General features: G+C 39.9%; 1 protein-coding gene across 2 annotated transcripts in view; it reads right to left on the reverse strand.

The window, feature by feature from the left end:
- The window catches only part of LOC143733371 (signal peptide peptidase-like), a 37344-nt gene extending 21775 nt beyond the window's left edge, over positions 1 to 15569 (reverse strand). The window contains exons 1-2 of one of the 2 annotated variants that reach the window (XM_077225078.1): positions 14936 to 15569; positions 4629 to 4727 (exon numbers count right to left, since the gene is read on the reverse strand). In XM_077225078.1, the coding sequence (XP_077081193.1) occupies positions 4629 to 4727; positions 14936 to 15127 (291 nt within the window). In that variant the 5' untranslated portion in view covers positions 15128 to 15569. The remainder of the gene's footprint in view (positions 1 to 4628; positions 4728 to 14935) is intronic. The other variant, XM_077225077.1, reaches the window with a different exon arrangement.
- Between the last annotated feature and the right edge of the window lie 1811 nt (positions 15570 to 17380).

Below are 17380 nucleotides of genomic sequence, written 5' to 3' on the forward strand. Positions count from 1 at the left end.
GCTTAATGTGGAATATACGTCATCAGTATACGCCTTTGTTATTGTAAGAGGTTAGCGACCCCTGGTGGCGAAAAATCCTGCATATTGTACCTTTAACTGACAGTCAGAGTTTTGATCAATTATTACTATCAGTAAACAGTAAAAAAGATAATTTAAGTAATTTTCAAACTAAAGAAACACTACACATATCAGTAAAAACTGTGTGTAAAATATTGTTAAATACAACTAACTGTTTACAAACAAACCCTATAAACACTAAAGGCTGTATTATGCCAGCCAGGCCAGTAGTTGATGTCGCTACACCCGCAGAAACACCCCGCGGACACATAATACGCATACATAAACATATTATACACATGTGTATGATGTACCATTTTCACAAATTCGTGTTTTTGTTCTTTACATGCAGATGGTAAAGTTATCGTTTTCAAAAGCTTGCACTTTCAGGCCCCCAAAATGGCATTTTTGTGTAAATGAACGGCCAAAACCCATGAAAAGTTTTCCGTTTTCAGTTGAAGACGATGTTGTGTAAACAGACCCTAAAGAGTGTACTATTTATCGCACTTTAGTTTTGTTAATTGTTCATTTGAGTAGGCCTATTTATTAAATATACACTTTATTCTGGTTTACTGTGTTCACAGAAGCACTGTGGGTGCTTGATGTGACGGTGTGTGTGAATCCTCGTGTTCTGTTGTTTATGCTGATATTTGCACATGTAGATCTACATTTGAGGTATTTGAATGGGTCACAGACACTTATCTATTCAATTCCATTTAATTCTAATCTAACCTTCTGATTATATCAGTTAACTGATGATGAATGGTTAACAAGCATCAACTGTCAATCAGAAAAAAAAGGTTAAATGAACATCCCTACTTCATATATTTCAACTGAAGCAACTGAATATATTCAGTACAGCCAGTCAACATAACATTTTGAGATTGACCTCCAAAATCTTAACAGTGTGTTTGTGATGGCCAGAAATGTACAAAGCAGCCGAACTGGTGTCGTTCTTTACCATCTAGGGACTCCAACTAGGGACGTGAAGTTCATTTTGATTAATAAAATCATTATTCACTGTATAAAGTAGTGACCTGAAATCGTTCCCTTAAAGGGTTAGTTCGCCCATTTAAGACATGAAGTTGTATGGAATCCTTACCAGCACTATAGTGCATACACACTGACCCACTCTGTAGTCACCTCCCTGGTCAGAGTTCTGGCCGCTGGAAGTTTTTCAAGAAAGTACTCCCGGTTAGTTTCCGGGGCCTTAAAACTGTGCGTTTTTACGTGAAGAAAATTATTTACATTTCAAAGCTTGATTCATTTAACACAAAAAGCACGCCGGTCAAAATTCATACCTCAGTTTTAATCGGCACTATTTTCTTTCCATTTATATCAATCTGCGCTGCTGTCAACGTCAACAGTGCGCACGTTCCGATCAGCTGTTCCATAGTGTTTACACAATCGATTACGAAACCAGGGATTAAAGTGAAAAAAATTCTTCTGACTGAAATTTTTTTTCAGGCCAAGTCATATTCCTTTAACTTTATTTAAATAGTCGAGACCAATATCGTTTTAAGGGGAGATGTTTTAAACCGCTTTAATATTGCCAGTTTGCATATTTTAAAAGCTATTTTAATCTATGAAAAAAAATTACTTAGCTTGACAAATAATCAACCATCTACATAACTTTTCAGTGCATGTTTTTATTTATCTTATAAGACCAAACAATGCTAAATTATATTAATATATAGTTTGTTCCATGGCAAATCGTTTTGGCTGAGGGCAAAGTGCAGTTTCATAACTTTATATATTTAGGCTATTTAACTTTAACTGTGTAGCCTATTAGAGAGCTGACTAATGTTTGACTGAATTGTTTGCTTTATTTCTCATTGTATAGCTTCTTATAGCCTACATATTAGGCTACTTATACTTTTATGGATATTATTGATAATTAAAACTGACACTTAACAAAAAGCAACAGGGTTGTGTAATGTTATATATTCTAAAATATATAAAATATTCTTTATATATTTTACTATGCATTCTCTTGTATGTGTACATGCATAATAAAATAAAATGATACAACCCTGTCTCTGTTTGTTAAGTTTGTCAGTTTTAATGATCAATAATGTTTCATATTTTTAAAATGAAAACAAAAAGAAGCAGGGTTGTGTTTTATATTGCGTGTTGTTATAAATATATGGAGTGAAGATAATCAATGTGCGTTATCTGAACCACATTTGTGTGGCCATATAGGCCTAGGCCTAATATGTTTATGATAATATGTTCATTTATAAATGAAAAGAGGTGTTTTGTATATATTTCGTTTTATTGTTGATGAAAAGAGGCAGAGTTGTATTTTATACCATATTACATTTTATTGTTGCCTAAAATATACATAAAGAGATAAGCGGAGTAGCCAGAGCGAGATGAGTGACGAAACCAGCAAGATCGCCGCGGATCCGTTTGCAGAATAACCGTACTCGCGTCCTCGGGAGTTCGTTCTCCCGAGTCGAACTTGCCAAGTCCGAACTATCAAGGACGCAAGTCCGAGGTTTGCGTAGCCTATTGGTATTGAGAAACGGCCAATATTGACCCGCGTTCTGTTTTCTATCATGCGCCGAGCACGTTTGCGTTGACGTAATATGCACGCAAACGCACCAGGGTTCGATAGAATTAAGTTGAGTGTGAAACCAGACCAACGCTGCGGGGGGCGCAGGGAACAAACTCGCTCGGATTCGGACCGCAGCAAACCAGCTGTAGCCTGACATGCACTTCTCCAGAACTAAGATTAATTGAGTGAACACGGAGCAGTTTTTACGTGAGCGGGAATTGAAAACCCGGACTGGACCATAAGCGAAGTGATTACAGAATGTTAGAGTGGAGAGAGGAACGTGCTTTCGCTCCGATCCAGGCTTTATCACATCCCCCTCAGGAGGGTTAATACACCTCGTCTTTCCTTAATTTAAGACCTATTCAAACTAAAATTAAGACATTTATCACACTATTTGAGAAATGAAAGCCTATTTACGGCCTTAACATTATGAAAAGTGAATTTAAGACATTAAGGACAGACGGGAACCCTGCAATTGACGGAAATCCGTCATAGACTCGCTGCAATTAACGGAAATCCGTCGTAGCGACGGAGAACTTTAATCCCTGCGAAACGACGTAAAAAGTAGAAAATGAACGAGGGTGCGAACTAGTAAATTTCCAGGCTGTGACCACAAGAATGTGCCGGGATCACCGTTCAGATTCCATCGTTTTCCTGTTTCGGATATAGCTACGAGTCAGCTTTGGCTGGTTGCCATCGGCTACTCTGCGGGAGCTAAAATATCCAGAATCAAGGATTATCGTGTGTGCAGTGCTCACCATTTGTCGTTCATCCTGGCTCTTGCTACAGCTGTGGGCCCAGCATCAACTTGGACAACTTCATCTCAGTCTTCTCGCTCTCTCTCTTCCCATTCTATCTCCATCTGTTGAATTTCGGCATCGGTATACTCCGGTTCATAAAGGTATCCCTTTGGCATTGTGCTAAAATTACTTTCATCCTCATCTGTTCCGTCTGACATTGTGCTAAAATTGGTTTCATCATCAGAAGTTTCGCAGTCAGACATGTTGTCAGCGAGTCGCGCTATCAACAGCTGATCGGATCGTGCGCACTGTTGACGTTGACAGCAGCGCGGATTGATAGAAATGGAAAGAAAATAGTGCCGATTAAAACTGAGGTATGAATTTTGACAGGCGTGTTTTTTGTGTGTTAAATTAATCAAGCTTTGAAACGCAAATAATTTTTTCAGGTAAAAACGCAGTTTTGAGGCCCCGGAAACTAACCGGGAGTACTTTCTTGAAAAACTTCCAGCGGCCAGAACTCTGACCAGGGAGGTGACTACAGAGTGGGTCAGTGTGAATGCACTATAGTGCTGGTAAGGATTCCATACAACTTCATGTCTTAAATGGGCGAACCCTTTAAAGAGCTTGTTCTGTTTGATTTATCCCATATATATATATATATATATATTTATATATATATATATATATATATATATGTGTGTTTGTGTTACATAATGAAGACAGACTTCACTGCCAGTTCACAGTTCACACACACACAGTTCCATTGCAGGCTATAGGAGTCCCCTGTTGGATAGGTAGACATCGGTCAGTTGTAGATCCCCTCTTGGCATGTTTAAAAAAATAAAATAAAAACAAGTTGATATTTCATGAAAAAAAAAATATATGTTTGGGAATGTTTGAAAAGACCTGAAAGTTCTTTAACCAAGCAGCAGTTAAACAGCATCTCTGGAACAGCAAGCCATTCAAACAATAGAGAAGTGTGAACGATGCGTGTTAATGGGCCATTGCAGTTCCTGCTCCAGCCTACAGGAGCGCTGCTGAGTATGGACATACACACACACACAAACACACACACACACACCCTACTTGTCAAAAATGTAAAAAAAATCACTAGAGCATTTTTTTACTTGATTTTAACATGTTTAAAAGCATGACCAACAGGGGACTTGAAGAATGACCCACTTGGCTTGGCGGTCCCCGGTTGGTTAGTGTGTAACGACACCAAGGTCCCCCCTAGATATGTAGAGAGAGAGACACACACACACACTCACCTTGAAGAACAGGTAGAGGCCGAAGAGAGTGCAGCTGGCGATGATGGGGAAGCGAGCGGCGTCTCTGCTTGTGATGGTTTCAGGCATATCTGAAGCATTCTGACACACACACACACACACACACACACACACAGAGAGATCCTGTCATGGTCACAACATATACACAGTAACTTAAAAAAATATGCTAAAGGTCTGTTGCACAAAGTAGACAAAGACTGAAACTAGCTGGACGCTTCTCTCGTCTCAGAGTGGATCACGTGATTCACACTCATGTACCGTGCTGCTAATGAACTGGATGTCATTTAAAGGGTAAGTTCGGCGTAGGGCTGAAACGATTCCTCGAGTTACTCGATTACAAAAATTCCTCGAGGCAAAAACTCTGCCTCGAAGCCTCGTTAAATTCCTATGACGCGCACTATACGCGAGGCGCAGGGATTTCACACGGACCTGTTCAGGAAGAAATAGTTGGTGCGATGGCGGAGAATAAATATGTAAATAAACGGCAGAAATTGTCTAAACTGTGGGATCATTACACACTTAATTCACTTAACTCGCTGAAACAAGGTAACGTAGTCTAAGCCTATTGATGTTCACTGATTTTAATCCCATACTGTATTTGTAGCGATGTCGTGATGCGGTTTGACTAGATATGATTTTTAGCTTTGATGACATTTTTAAGTAGTAAACGTAACCATCACGTTCAATTGCAAGAGTATAGCCTAAAAAAAGAACCCCTTCACACACACACACGCCAGTCAGACCAATTGCATCAATGCATCACATATGCTTAAACTTTTATGTAGCCACGCAACAATAATTTCAGCATGCATTCACTGTACACACCGGGACGTGATGGAGGAACAAATATTGTATTGCAGTTTTTGCGAGACCTTGTTTGTATTTCACGTCTGCCAAATAGTTACAGACATCAACAAAAAATTAAAGTCCCCAGCCTGTTGGTTTTTAATAAAGATTCGGGGTACTCATTTTTCAGTTAAAACGCACAGAACAAAAAGTGCGTGAGCTTTTACTGCGTGTTCAACAACAAGTCACGTTACAGCTCTTCTTCAGCGTTAAACTACCAGAATACACAAATATGCTTAGTTGCTTAGAGTGGATATATTATAACATCTTAAAGGAAAATTCACATATGAGATAGCTTTATAACTTGCATACTATATAACTTATAGTATATAACTTATAACAGCTTTAACTGAAATAGACACAAGTTTAATATAAATATTCTGTTAATAAAACACACACACAAAAAATATCCGATTACTCGATTAATCGATCGATTAAGTGCTAGATTAATCGATTACAAAAAGAATCGACAGCTGCAGCCCTAGTTCGGCGTTTTACAAGTAAAGCCCTGTTTTAAGATCGTTTCTGATTAAATCGAACGGTTAAGATTAAAATTTGGACAAGTCAAAATTTGGAAACTCACCGAGTGGTCTGGGGTGTTCACTGATATGCTCACGCAAAAATCGCTGCAAAAGATGCTTTCCAATAGGTTTTATCGTAGTTTTTGGAAGAATGTCTGGTTGTGAGGTGTTTGGAAAAATAGGTCCACAGTTTTACAACGAATGGTAAAACACCTGTTGGAAAGCATCTTTTGCAGCGATTTTTGTGTGAGCATATCAGTGAACACCCCAGACCACTCGGTGAATTTCACGTCTTTGTAAACTAAAGTTTAATGCGTTTATATGAATGATTATTCCAATGCACCTATGAAACCATTGTATAGGTGGGGGGGGGGTGCTAACACAAAAACCTAAAATTCTCGGGACAGCAGCATGTGTCCAAATTTTAATCTTAACCGTTCGATTTCAACAGAAATGATCTTAAAACAGGGCTTTACTTGTAAAACGCCGAACTTACCCTTTAAGTTCTGTAGCTTTTAAATGAAAATAAATATGACGAAGACTCAGAAAAAGTACTTGTTACAATTCCATTCCAAAGATGTGTTTATCATAATTTTTACTTTAATACAGACATGTCATATTTCTAAATATATTTATATATATAACAATCACAGAACCCATATAGAGATCACACTGACAGAGAGTTTGGGAATATTCACACATAATTTATACACATAAAACATGATATCAGACATTTGTTTAACATGTCAGCATGATCAGCGCAGTCGGCGCACACACACACACACTGGTTTCCAGCCGGAAATCCATCATTCCTCGACCTCAAGCATGGCTTATGAAACACATCCCAGTAGTAGCCTAAATTAGCCACTGTTCACGCACACGTTAACCTAGATAAATGTTTGCTATTATTAGGCACATGTCTAATTTATATTTTAAAGGCCTATTATTATGGTTTGGTTTTTCTCTGTAATGTAGAACAATGTTACATATGATATTTTTTCTCAGCCCTGAAACAAACCCTTTTCCAACGCCACACCCCCAGTAGACCTATACTGTATATTTAAGTAATTAAATTAATATTGTGCTAATAGACTAGGAAAATCTAGTCCGGGGTGACCCAAACACACACACACACACGCGTTCATTCTCGTGTTAGGCAGCACGTTTGAGCTTCTGCAAGAACCAATGAGGTTCATTCTCGTGTTACGCATCACGTTTGAGCTTCAGCAAGAACCAATGAGGTTCAGTCCTGTGTTACGCAGCACGTTTGAGCTTCAGCAAGAACCAATGAGGTTCATTCTCGTGTTACGCATCACATTTGAACTTCAGCAAGAACCAATGAGGTTCATTCTTGTTACGCAGCACGTTTGAACTTCTGTAAGAACCAATGAGGTTCATTCTCGTGTTACGCATCACGTTTGAGCTTCAGCAAGAACCAATGAGTTTCATTCTCGTGTTACGCATCACATTTGAGCTTCAGCAAGAACCAATGAGGTTCATTCTCGTGTTACGCATCACATTTGAACTTCAGCAAGAACCAATGAGGTTCATTCTTGTTACGCAGCACGTTTGAGCTTCTGTAAGAACCAATGAGGTTCATTCTCGTGTTACGCATCACGTTTGAGCTTCAGCAAGAACCAATGAGTTTCATTCTCGTGTTACGCATCACATTTGAGCTTCAGCAAGAACCAATGAGGTTCATTCTCGTGTTACGCATCACGTTTGAACTTCAGCAAGAACCAATGAGGTTCATTCTCGTGTTACACAGCATGTTTGAGGTTCCACAAGAACCAATGAGGTTCATTCTCGTGTTACGCAGCACGTTTGAGCTTCTGCAAGAACCAATGAGGTTAATTCTCGTGTTACGCATCACATTTGAACTTCAGCAAGAACCAATGAGTTTCATTCTCGTGTTACGCATTACGTTTGAGCTTCAGCAAGAACCAATGAGGTTAATTCTCGTGTTACGCATCACGTTTGAGCTTCAGCAAGAACCAATGAGGTTCATTCTCGTGTTACGCATCACGTTTGAGCTTCAGCAAGAACCAATGAGTTTCATTCTCGTGTTACGCATTACGTTTGAGCTTCAGCAAGAACCAATGAGGTTAATTCTCGTGTTACGCATCACGTTTGAGCTTCAGCAAGAACCAATGAGGTTCATTCTCGTGTTACGCAGCACGTTTGAGCTTCAGCAAGAACCAATGAGGTTAATTCTCGTGTTACGCATCACGTTTGAGCTTCAGCAAGAACCAATGAGGTTCATTCTCGTGTTACGCATCACGTTTGAGCTTCTGTAAGAACCAATGAGGTTCATTCTCATGTTACGCATCACGTTTGAGCTTCAGCAAGAACCAATGAGGTTCATTCTCGTGTTACGCATCACATTTGAACTTCAGCAAGAACCAATGAGTTTCATTCTCGTGTTACGCATCACGTTTGAGCTTCAGCAAGAACCAATGAGGTTCATTCTTGTGTTACGTAGCACATTTGAGCTTCAGCAAGAACCAATGAGGTTCATTCTCGTGTTACGCATCACGTTTGAGCTTCAGCAAGAACCAATGAGGTTCTTTATCGTGTTACACATCACGTTTGAGCTTCAGCAAGAACCAATGAGGTTCATTCTCGTGTTACGCAGCACGTTTGAGCTTCAGCAAGAACCAATGAGGTTCATTCTCGTGTTAAGCATCACGTTTGAGCTTCAGCAAGAACCAATGAGGTTCATTATCGTGTTACGCATCACGTTTGAGCTTCAGCAAGAACCAATGAGTTTCATTCTCGTGTTACGCAGCACGTTTGAGCTTCAATAAGAACCAATTAGATTAATTCGCAGGTTACGCATCACGTTTGAGGGTGCTTTCACACCTGTAGTTCGGTTCATTTGGTCCGGACTAAAGGTGAAAAATTATACTTTGTATCATTTTCAGGCGTTTTGGTTCCTTTTCACACCACATTGATTGCTCTTGTCCGAATCGGTTGATGAAACGAACCAAAATGCAGTCACATGACAACATCCACATCACTCATTGGCCAGATGTGTCTCGAACATATTTCCACAACTGCACTTAAATTGGTCAGATTTAACATGCGGGAAAATTCCAACAGAACTCGTAAACAAAGAGGAAAATCCGGCAGACATGCGTAGAATTCGCTCACAATGTATGTTCAGAATCAGCACAAGCTTTATCCTTTCGCAAATCCCCCCATAAACAACAAAGACTAGACGCGATTTAAAAAAGAAATCCACTGTGCAGCGCGGACAACCTCAGTGTTTATGATGAGATTTTAGTGCAGAATGCGGTAAGTCAGTCATGGCTTAAAGGAAGCGCTATTGGCAATCTAAATAATAATTTTGTTTGACTACGGCAGCTGGTTTAGTCCAAAAATGCGCAGTTCTTTGGCAGTTGGGTCTGTTCGAGGTCGGATCACGTTCTCACCACAAACGAACCGCTCCAGAGTTCGCTTGAAAGCATACCGAGACCACCTCTTCGAGGTCTCGGTACGCTTATTTGGTCCGCTTTTGGTGCGCACCCAAGTGCGATTACTGCTTTCACACCTGCCCAAACGAACCGCACCAAGGGGGAAAACGAACTCTAGTGCGATTCAACCGAACTAAATGAGGCAGGTGTGAAAGCACCCTGAGCTTCTGTAAGAGGTTTGTTCTCTCACGTCAAGCATGTTCGGTTGAGCTTCTGTTTATGTTTGCTAATCAATGTTTATATGTGAATAAAAGACTAAATAAAATTTTTCATCATATTCCAATTGTGTCACTTCAGAAAATTTACTAAACTGCTCAATTCATATGGCTTAGTATCACGATCTCTTTATGACCTTTATGAAGCGTCAAAGTGACAGTTGCGTAGCTGTCAATGGAGAGTACAGAACTGGTTTGAAGATGAACGAAAGTGTAAAGGGTTTGGAACGGCATGAGGGTCAGAAACTAATGACAGAATTTTCATTTTTGGGTGAACTAACCCTAAGTAGAGATGCACCGATCGATCGGCCTGGGTCAGGAATCTGACTATTTTCCACATGATTTGCCCGGACTGGAAACCAGCTGGTCAGTCTCACCGATTCCGCACAGGACCATTTTGTTGCCAGCGGCACAGGCAATAACGTCAGCTGCACGTTCTCGCTCTCTTCTCTCCGACGGTGAAGTGGCACACACCCGCTTGTATTGCGCATAATTGTACTAATTCCCACAGGTTTTGCACTCACACCAAAAGCGAGCGCACCTCTGATCTATATAAGTGGAGCGCGCAAGCCGATGAACAAATTGCAATGAACAGTTAGCATATTTAGGAAGCTGTATTGTATTCTCCTGTGTTAACGTAGGTTAATACATTATTTTCCTTACAAATCTGTAACATTGCATTCCCAGATTAACGTTATAAGTCCAAACTCACCGCATGCAGAGATGGAGTTTGAGATGCGCTCCACGCATGTAAATGACAACAGTGCAACATGAAACACATCAGACTTCATATACTTCACCAAATGCATGTTATTGTAAAAAAGACGCATGTAACCTTCACGCATGTAATTAATTTAATAATAGGCTAATCATAGGCTATTAAACTCACAGCGCATATATTTGCTTAATGTTATCGCAGTCTTTGTGAATTCACAATAGCACTATGCCATGTTGTGATTTTGAAATGGTTTTAATGTATCATGCATCCAGAAAACAGAGTAATAATGCGGTTCATGGATTCTCGTCAATGGAATACACAACTTCCGGTATTTTCCGGCTACTCGACACGGGTAAATTATTCAAGGGTTTTTAAAAATTGAGTACTTGAATTTAATAGAGGAATCATAACAGCCCTAGGTCAAATACACACAATTTTAATTTGTCTTGACGAGTATTCAGTTAAACCGTCATTTTTAGAACCTGATTAGCTGAGAAAGATAATACGTTGTGTAACAGTATATTGGATCTGTGCATAAGCTCTTAAAGTGACAAGTCTAATATTCCTATTTTCCAATGAAGGCTATCCAGTGTTATTTTACATTTGATTACTTAAAGAGATGGTTGATTGCGATTTCACTTTTTTCATTTTAAATAGTGTGTAATGTTGCTGTTGGTGCATGAACAGTATCTGCAAAGTTGCTGCGCTGAAAGTTCAACGTAAGCAGAGATATCGTCTTTTAAAAATCAGGAAGTTTAATGCCTACAAAAACGACTCGAATGGGACTAGAACGAGATACTCCCGGGTTTTATACGTAACTAACCCATAATCAACCCTCCCTCCGGAATATGCAAAAAAGGAGGCATGGCCATATTTCTGCTGCTTTGTCAAAGAGGAAGAGTTATAGTGGAGAGCAGTAGCCATGCCGTCGAAAGTGTGTTATTTTCACCCAGCTGTCAGCTCTTCTGTGTTCGGGCTTCCTACGGACGCTGTAGTTCGTCAACAATGGCTACAATTTATGTTTGATTATGTTCCAGAAAATTACAACCGTAATTTAGCTCTCTGTGCTGCGCATTTTACGGAAGACAGCTTCCAGAATTTCCACAAATTAAATGCCGGATTCAACAACAAACTGTTACTAAAGCATGAAGCAGTTCCAACTTTAAAACCAGAGGCAGCAGTTGTTGGGCCACAACCTGTAAGTAAGACTTAATAATTTTAAATGTATTTGCATGTATCATTTTAGACGTAATGTTTTAGATTTTATCAAGGACGTAAACAAATGCCAGCGCTGGCTTTAGTAGCCACTTAGTTATGCTATTTCGTGTATCTATGACAAACGCGTACAAACATTTTGGACCTGAATTCGTAATTATGTACTAATTTTGTAAATGTATTTTCCATGTATAATTTATGCCGAAATTTTTCGATTTGATCAAGAACATAAACCAATGCCAACGCTGTTTGTTTATAGTAGCTAGTAGGGTTGGGCGGTATTTCGGTAATATCATATACCGCGGGGTCTTAAAATAACAACGGTATCAGTTTCAATACCGTCATTACCGGCACTTATATATGATATATAAATATAATTTATTCAATGCCTAAAAATGCTTATGTAGTTGTCATCAAGTGACAGTGTGGAGGAGAAAGAGAGCGAGAGAGAATGGAGAGGCGGTAAATACTGACGAGACAATTTGTAAATGTTGCAATAAAAAAGGTGACCGCGAGAGATGGAAACACCTCTAACCTAATGTCGCATCTCCGAAACAACCCCCCACTCTGTGCTGCGAAGATGCATTTTCCCCCGAGTTCATTAAATAAGTGCATTAGTTTCTATGTGTTAAAATATTATAATGTTTTTTTTTTTTACGTTGATAATGAAAACTGAACAGCACAAGTAAGATGGGATGCATCGGGAGTCAGACATTGACCACTTAATTAAGTTTCATTTTGTAAAAGGCCTTTCTTTAAAGTGAATTTCGTTTTGTATAAATTGTATCTTAATTTTAATAATTTTTTTATCAATCAATTGCCTGGATTTATTAAATAAGAATCAAATATAGCAGACAACATAATCATGACATGATCGTTCGCTGGCGCGCCGCGGTCACTTGCATTGAAATCTCATCATAAATTAACCGAAACTCAGTGTATGTCTCACAGACATGACAGATAGGCCTATATGTAAATAAAGCTTGAAATTTCATTAAACGAAACAATTCAGAACGAAAAGAAATAGGCCACTCGCTGATTATTTAATCCATGATGTGCATTTCTCTCTATCGTTCACTATGGAGATGGCGATTCGTCAATTTCTCTAAACGAAACAATTCAAAAGGAAAAGAAATATAGGCAGCACTCTCTGATTAATCCAGGATGTGCATTTCTCACTATAGGCGCGTTCACTGCGGAGATATCTATCGTCAATTTCTTTAAACGAAACAATTCAAAACGAAAAGAAAAAGGCTAGCCTATACCTTCTGATTATGTAATCCATGATTTGCATTTCTCTCTATATATGCGCGTCCACTAGGAGATGACGATCGTCAACTTAATCTTTGCAGCACTGACAGAAAAGTTGTATTAATAAAAATCAATGGACGCGTGTCACCGGATTTACAAATGCACTTCTTGCTTGTTGCTTGTTAATTTAATTTAAATTAATTAATTAATAAAATTAATACAATTGTCATAATTAAAATAATTAAATATTATTAAGTGTCCCATTTTTGCTCATTTATAAATATTATTTATATCTACCACCCCCTCAGCACCTGGGTTAAAAAATTATTTGGCGCAACCATATTATAACGGCCCACTTATTAAAAATAGTCGAGTCTAAATAGGGCTCCGGCTCATATTACATTTAATGCCTTCAGCCGGGATTAGACACAACGTGCACGGGTTGGCCTTGATTTTTTTTTTTTTTTTTTTTTCCCGATCTGATATTCAGTTTCTGAACGGTGTAGGCACAAGCCACAAGCCGTGTTTGGGGAGGTTCTGCTTGACTCTCTTCCGTGCCGCTTTCTGGGTCTGATTTTGGCTCAAATTGATACGGCAGTATTGACAGTACATTTGACCGGAGCACATAGCTTTCGCCCGTAAAGGTAATGGGCGTGAAGTTTCCGGAATACGCCCAATCTGAGCCAACAAGCGGCACAAGCCCTGAAAAGTGAAGCCAAAGCGTCTCGATCGCCCCCCCGGTGACCTGTCCTATTATAGCTCATAAACCCCGCCTTCCTGTGTTATTCAATGGGACGTGAGACCAACTAAACAATTAAATTACACTTCACATATCTTTTTTCTAAAGATAGTTTGTCATTTACTGTAGCTTTCAGCACACTGATGTAATTTCAAGTGTTTGTTTTTAAAATAAGTTTGTTTTTAGTTAGTTATTTAATGCTTTAAAAACGGCGCTGTGGCGTCATGATTGACAGCTGTGATTGACAGGTTCTCTGAGCAAAGTAGTCACTGAAGCAACAACGGACTTTTTTCGGGATCTTTGGAGGACTGAGGAGATTGGAGCTTTAAATTTAATATCTAAATTTCTATAATTAATTATTTCACACCGACATAATGGGTTATTCTGCAGCAGAGGCGTGTGCTTACGCTTGATTCAGCGAGAGTTAGGGCGGGACCAGAGCTAACAAGCAGCAGTAGCATTTTCTACTGATTTCGCGGCTTTACTTCCTGCTCACTACTGCGCATGTCTGGTCCCCAAATCGCAACTGCGCAGACTCAAGTCCCAAGATGTCAGCGCCATATCGGGACAATTGCGGCTTCACTTCTCGCCAATGGAAGAGAGCGAAGGGGCGTCGTCCATCTTTTTTTACAGTCTATGATCTGAGCCCATTGCCTGTTTCTGAGGGAGTGGTTTCATAGAATCAGGAAGTCAACCAGTCGTTCAAATGACAGGAACAAGCGGCTTACAATAAAGGTGAAATTTATGAAAGATAAGGCTTTAAAAATAAGGCTTTAAAAAAAACACGAAGACATGTTATATTGTTTTATGTTATATATATATATATATATATATATATATAATTTTATAAATAAAAATAATTGAAGAAAACTTGATTTTTGTTTGTATTATCAATAAAAACAGATTCGAAAGAAAATAGGAATCTGCACACATAGTTATCGGCAATCACACTCTACCATCTCTGGAGTCTGTTCTCATAGTTTAAATATGGCTTCAGAAGGATCAGAATAATCATATAGGTTTGGATGAAACGACATTTACACTTACATAAGCACACATTAGTGGATGCGATTGTGAATGTGAAACACATCATGTACTGAGACATATGGTAGGCTACTATAACAGGCCTGTTAATCATCAGCATCATTTAACAGCAGCACCCCTGACTCTTCAAATGACTGAACGCACTAAACTCACGCATAGAGCAACAGTTCATGTTGATACTGTACAGACTTAAATATTTATGTGGCTTTCCCACTGTCTGTCTCCAGACATCATTTGACAGGGATGGGGTCTCAGTAACGTTACCTTGCCTTTGGAGCAGCCCACGGAGCGCAGGGCCCCGAAGAAGATGGGCAGCAGGGCCATGAGCAGCAGACTCCCGTACGCCAGAGCTGTGCCCTCGGCGCTGGACACGAACCGGCCCGCGGTCCCGTTCACCGCGTCAGACCCGTTACTGGACCCGTCCGGCCCCGGCGCGCTCTGCTCCACATCAGCCATGATCTACGCCTTCAGAGACCCGTAGATATCAGTCTGCGCTGAGAGTCAACCACTGAGTGTAGCAGCTATATGTCTCGCAGCTGAGTGTGTATGTCTCGCAGCTGAGTGTGTGTCTCTCACAACTGAGTGCGTTTCTCATTGAGATCCGCTCGACTCGATTAAGGCCACGTTTCCTAACTCAGCCCGGTGAAGTGTGTGTTCTTCTCCGTTCACGCACTTACACACACTGACACCCTATGGCGCGGAGGAAGAAGTGCTGCTGCGGTGTCACACACTCATTTCTCGGTTCCTTTCCTTGAGTCTCAGCATCTCAGTGCGCTTCTCTAACGAAGAAGGCTGAAGCCTCTTCTTCTTCTTCTTTGTTACGTTTAATGGCGGGTGGCAACCAGCATTATGGTGCATTACCGCCACCTACTATGTTGGGGTGTGGGCCAGAGCTTTCCTTCCCTTGAAGAAAAAAATAAAGTAAACTAGTACTTATAATAATACTAATAATATTTCCTGCCCCTAAATTCTATTTATCAATCCAGTTCTCTCAAATACCAAAATAACTTCCAGACTTCAATATCAAAAACATTAATTAGACTTAATAATTCCTGTTCAAACTTTCTACTTTCCTCCCTTAATACTTCCCGCTCTCGAGAGAATTTTTGACAGTGAAGAATTACATGCTCGACTGACTCCTCTATTTGGCAATGTTCACACACTGCTGAGGGGGGTTTATTTATTAAGTGCAAAGTTTTATTATTTATTAAGTGCAAAGTTTTATTAAGCCTAGTAGGCTATGTCCTACCCTTAGCCTTGTCAAGATGTTCTCTTCTTTATTGTTTCTTCTGGCTATACTTCCTGTACCCACATCTTGCTGTAATATATAGAGATGACGCCCTGTGTTTCCTGCATCCCAACTGTTCTGCCACTCCCTAATTATGTAAGGCTGAATCCTGAGTCTGTTGCCTTGCCCAAATACCCACACTTGCGGTCATTGCACTTGACCACTTGTCTACTTGCATGACGTATTTCTCCAAAGTGTCCAAGCAGGCGTAAAGACTACAAGTGTGTGTAGGACTTTTGATCACTCGATGGGAAACACACTTATAGTCTTGCAAAAAAATGCAAGTGTTTATAGAGCTTTTATTTATTATATTTTCATACTTTGCATTTAAAATAAACTTCCACGGGTTTTAATTTTCAAGTTTTTGATTCAGGCAGCATTATAGGTCAGAAGTCAGATGAGATTAGAAGTTTCACAATATTTATCCAGTTCATCTGGTTAGGGGTCGGAGTCATCATGCCGGTATGGAGACGAGTTTTTCAGGTTTCCATGAGGCCTTCACAGTGTTGATGAGGCTGGCACTTCAGGGATGCGTTGTCGTCGTGTCCATGCGCTGGTCCTTCATCAGATCTGGATATGGCCTGGATCCGGCAGACTGCGGTAATTGACTAAGACTAATATTAGCGTAGACGCCATCCTTCTTATGATGTACCAAGTACATCAGGATTTATGGGAAGTGTTCCCAGCAGTGTTGTGCCTGAACTCGTTCATATTTTGGGCGAACGTGAGCTGAACGTACTGTATTACTGCCTGGTGAACGTTACTGTGAACTTGTACATTCTGGTGTCTGTGAACGGCACGCTCTCTGTTTTACTTTGTTCAATAGAGTGCCAGATTTCTATAGAGCCTACCAGGCGAAAACACACCGTAAACAGGCCTTAATATGTAGCGGAAAAACACCCAACCTGGCAACACCAGCACCTGTGTCGCACCGCCGCATGCGTCATCAACACAAAAAGGAGGCATCATATGGTCATTTAATCGAGTTTTATGACCAGGTCGGTGAGGATGGGAAAAATCTTACATATCTGTGCAAACTTTGCCCGCCGATAAAATAATTGCTGTCTGTGGTTCTACGGTCCTTCTCAAAAAATTAGCATATTGTGATAAAGTTCATTATTTTCCATAATGTAATGATAAAAATTAAACTTTCATATATATTTTAGATTCATTGCACAACAACTGAAATATTTCAGGTCTTTTATTGTTTTAATACTGATGATTTTGGCATATAGCTCATGAAATGGAGGCCCAGGATGCTTCGATAGCGGCCTTAAGCTCATCCAGAGTGTTGGGTCTTGCGTCTCTCAACTTTCTCTTCACAATATCCCACAGATTCTCTATGGGGTTCAGGTCAGGAGAGTTGGCAGGCCAATTGAGCACAGCAATACCATGGTCAGTAAACCATTTACCAGTGGTTT

This window comes from Siphateles boraxobius, unplaced genomic scaffold (assembly GCF_051911475.1).
Source record: "Siphateles boraxobius isolate OS27281-9 unplaced genomic scaffold, OSU_SipBor_1 99, whole genome shotgun sequence".
NCBI classification, from domain to species: Eukaryota; Metazoa; Chordata; class Actinopteri; order Cypriniformes; family Leuciscidae; genus Siphateles; species Siphateles boraxobius.